The 4,581-nt window shown below is 28.9% G+C and overlaps 1 protein-coding gene across 1 annotated transcript; it reads left to right on the top strand.

Annotated features, from left to right (window-relative positions):
- The first annotated feature begins 793 nt into the window (after positions 1-793).
- Positions 794-1,330, top strand: LOC122591464. The gene has a single exon (XM_043763731.1). The coding sequence runs from the start codon at positions 794-796 to the stop codon at positions 1,328-1,330; it is 537 nt and encodes a 178-aa protein (XP_043619666.1).
- The last annotated feature ends 3,251 nt before the right edge of the window (positions 1,331-4,581 follow it).

The raw sequence follows: 4,581 nt of genomic DNA, 5'->3' as shown, positions 1-4,581 counted from the left end.
TTGGTGTATCTAACATTCTACCTTTTACATAATCAAGGCAAAATACTTAGGGCACGTTTAGTTCAAAAAACATCCATTATTTTCCATTTTCATTTTCTCAAAAAAAAAAATGAAAAATAGGAAACGCGTTCAAATCATATTTTTTCAAAAATATTTTCTAAGACAGAAAACACTGTTCTCCACTTTTTCAATGGAAAATTAAAAATATATTTTTTTATTGTTTTCCACTTTTCATTTTTCCATTTTAGAAATTTTAAAGATACAAATTATATTAAGTCTCCCTACGCTCCCATCCTTGCCCCTCGTCACCCCTCGCTACGACCAATGGTACCAGAGCCACTTGGGAGAAATGGAAAATTATCCCGTTTTAATGAACGATTCTGAAGAATTTAAAGAAAAAATGACTGAAATTTTAAATTTCAATAAGAATGAAAAAGGTTTTATATCATATTACATGATAAATTCTGATCAACTTAAAAAAATTAATAAGCTTAAATTCAAGCTTGATACAAGACAGGTTTTTAATCAGTATGGATATTTATAGAGTTTAGTTTCAAAAGCTTTTACTCGAAAAAATAAAATCTTTTACTGTTTTAATACTGAAGAACTTTCAGTAGATATAAAAGATACATCTGGAGAAGTTTATTTGCCACTTCTAACTAAAGGAGAAATAGCAAAAAGACTTTTAAGAATTAGACCAGAATTAAGAAAATCTCTTAATATGGTTCATATAGGAGCAGTAAAAATTCTCCTAAAAGCACAATTTAGAGATGGAATTAACTTTCCAATAAAAATGGCACTTGTTGACAATAGAATTGTTAACAGACAAGATGCTCTATTAGGAGTTATACAAGGAAATTTAACATATGGTAAATTTATGTTCACCGTCTATCCTACATTTGCTTTACATAGAGAGTCTAGAGATTTTGATAAATCTTTAAGCTTTATACACCAATGTGAAAGAACTGACCTTTTGGAACCAGGTAATAAAGTATTTACGGTTAATTATTTAAACGCATATGTTATTACAAATAGTACTCATTTTATCGAGTATAAAGAAAAAGAGAATATCACAATGGAAGATATATTCTCAGAAATAGGAACTGTTGAAGGCAGTGAATTTACTGAACCATCACAGTTACAAGAAAATTGGGCAATTAATATTGCACGAGATAAACAGGTTTTACACCAAAGGCCTAGATATAGTCTTTCTAACTCATTAAGATTAAGTGAACCACGTTCATCTGAAATCTCTATTGATTTAATGAGATCAATGTCTAAAAGAATAGATAAATATGGAGAAATCCTCAAAGAGGTAGTAAGAATTTAAAAATGTCCTTACAACCAATTATTTATTTAAAGACAAGAAGAACTACTATTTATACAATATGAGTTCTCTAGCCAAAATAGAAGAATTAATAAAAGAATTAATTAAAAAAATAGATAATTTATCTACAAATAAAAATTTAGAAGAAATTGCTGCTAAAATTATCAAATATTTATCAGAAAGAATTGATAAAATAGAAAAAACACAAATTTTAGTTGAAACTCAAAAACTAGAAGAAACACAAAAACTATATATAATGGAAGAATCTAGTCAAAATAATCTTTCAAAAAGATGTCAAAAATATACATTTCCTAACTTCAATGTTGGAAATTCTTCATTAGGAAACTCTACGAGTTCTAATGCATGAACATGGTCTTTTGAGTCAACTTCAAATAATAAGGATATCATCAAAGATAACCAATAAAAATGAGTTCTATTAATGAAAAGTTAGAAAATATCTTTTTTGATAATTTGGAAAAAGATGATCTAGATCAAATTAATGAACTAGTGCAACTTTTATCCTTAAGTAATAAAGAATGTGAACAAAAGCTTCCAGAAAATAAAGAATTGAAAAATAAATATTTTTACTAATCAAGAACCAAAAACCGAAGAACCAGAAACTGAAGAAGATGATTCTTTAGATGAAATGGAAGTAGAAGAAGAACCATTAGAATACAAAATAAATAGGAGTCAAACTCAAGCTACTAGTAGTAGCAGAAGACCTTCCTATAATAATAAATTAGAATTCTCTATGCCATATCATAAAGGCATACCTAATTCAAATAATAATGGAAATTCACAACCCATTGATACCATAAAAATTGATTGCATCTTTGACTTCGTAAGAAGAAAAGAGATAATTGATAAATGGAATACTAAAATAAATTTTACTAATCAGTCAAATCCTGATGAATTTTCTAGAGCAAGATCCGTTTTACTTTTAGTAGAACATAAATCCTCCGGAATAGTTCAAAATATGATCAAAGGAACTAATTAGAACATGGATATACATGAAGGAGACTTATATTATAATATTATTGGTTCCATGTACATGATGTTTTTAGGAATTGATTACTTTACTAATAAAAATAAAGAAAATAACAGAATACACGAAAAGGCAAGACAAACCTTAACAAAAGCTCAAATTTGTGATATATGTCTCTTAGAAGACTTTACTTGCGTATTTGAACAAAATCTTTACAAATTATCCACAGGTGAATATCACAATTGGATAGAAGTATACTTAATGAAAATTCCTATCATTGGAGAAAAAACCAAAGAAAGATGGAATAAAGAAAAAAATGATTTAACAAAGCATTCTCTTGGATTTGCTACAAAAATTGTTAAAGAAGAAATCGCAATTATTTGCGATCTTGCAAATACACAAAAACAGTTAAAAAGGTTTAATAAAAATTGTTGTGCAAATTTAACTGATATACCACCATTATCATACGGTTGTAACCCAGTTAAAGATAAAAAAAATATTTCAAAAATAAATATAAAAAGAAATATAACAAACCTACCAATAGTAGAAGGTTTTGGAAGCCTAAGAGAAGAACATTTACCCCAGGTAAATATTTTTCAAAAGAAAAACCTAAGGTACGTCTTCAAGGTAAAAAGAACTGTCGGTGCCGGATATGCTCTGAAGAAGGACATTATGCAAATGAATGTCCAAATAGGCAAAAATTTCCTAATAAAATAAAACTTATTTTATAAGCTGAAGATGAAGAATATTTTCCTTTAGAAGATATTTTTGATAGAATAACAAAGGTATATTCATTAAAAATTGAATACTCTTCGTCAGAAGAAAAATGAATATAAATTTTCTTATTATAAACAGATGCTTCTAATGAATTTTGAAGTGCTAGTTTGAAAGAAGAAAATACAGGAAAAGAAGAAATATGCAAAGATACTTCAAAAAGCTACCACAGTAATAAAAAATTACTTGCAGTAAAAAATATTATTTCAAAGTTTTCTATTTATTTAACTCAAGTTAAAGTTTAGATAACAATAACTTTATCTATTTCCTTAAAACAAAAATCTATGGAGATAATAAAGACGTCTTGTCAAAATACAAATAAAGATTTCAAGATATTACTTTTAGAACATCTTGACAAAAAAGGGTACTAGTGATTGCTTGACCCGTAATTTTTAAAAAACGAAAGCAATAACTCAAATTTTGCTATAACTAGCATATAAGGAGTAATTGAGAAAAAAAAAGACATCTATTTTCCATTTTAAGAAAGGGGGAATAATGGAAGAACTTAAGGCATTTCGCCTAAGGGAAAAAATTCTTTTAATTGAATTAAAAGCTATTCAAGAAAAAATAGCTCTTTATGACGAAAGTCTAACAATTGTTAATTCAGAACTGGAATCCACAAGGATAAAATCTGAATCTATTCCCTCTCAAACAGTAAAGGGTAAAGAAAAGTTAAATCTGTTGACTCCTGTTGCTTTGGAAAAAAGCAAAAAGAAAGTTAATGAAGAACTACAATCTTCATCTAGTCCAGCAGCAAACGGCTCTGGTAAAGACATATCAAATCCGTTGATGGCTGACAGTTTGCTCAAAACTGAAACTTGCTTCAGCAGTTGACATTGAGACCGAAGTCTGCTTCTTACTAGTCCAACTCACCAGTTTTCCCCCTAGAAAGTGACAACCACCATTTGTAGACTTTCTATCTATCTTACAACCTGCATGATCTGAATCTGAATAACTCATTAGATCTAACCCTGAGCCTTTGGGATACCAAAGACCAAGGCTAGGGCACCCTTTCAGGTACCTACAAATCCGCTTGACAACGTGCAAATGTGATTCTTTTGGGTTAGCCTGAAATCTGGCACATAAACATGTTGCAAACATTATATCTGGTCGACTTGCAGTTAAGTACATTAGTGAACCAACCATTCCACGGTATTCTTTTTGGTCCACTAGTTTTCCATTTTGGTCAGAATCCAAATTCAAAGGTGCTGCAATGGGTGTGTTTTTCGATGGGATTGAATCAAATTTGTATTTTCTTAACAAATATTTGACATATTTTCTTGGTTAATAAAAATACCATCCATGGTTTTTTTAATTTGTAAACCTAAGAAAAATGTTAATTCTCCCATTAAACTCATTTCATACTCAGTAGACATGATTTTTGAAAATTTTTTACACATTGGGTCATCAGTTGACCCAAATATAATGTCATCAACATAAATTTGTACCATTAAGATATTACCTTTTTCTTTCAAGATAAACAAGGTATTATCTA

This window comes from Erigeron canadensis, chromosome 3 (genome assembly GCF_010389155.1).
Source record: "Erigeron canadensis isolate Cc75 chromosome 3, C_canadensis_v1, whole genome shotgun sequence".
Classification (NCBI taxonomy): domain Eukaryota; kingdom Viridiplantae; phylum Streptophyta; class Magnoliopsida; order Asterales; family Asteraceae; genus Erigeron; species Erigeron canadensis.
This window is presented reverse-complemented; position numbering and strand designations above follow the sequence as displayed.

Excerpts from the sequence above, each read along its gene's own strand:
- LOC122591464 (XM_043763731.1), top strand. The coding sequence starts at position 794 with ATGGCACTTGTTGACAATAGAATTGTTAACAGACAAGATGCTCTATTA.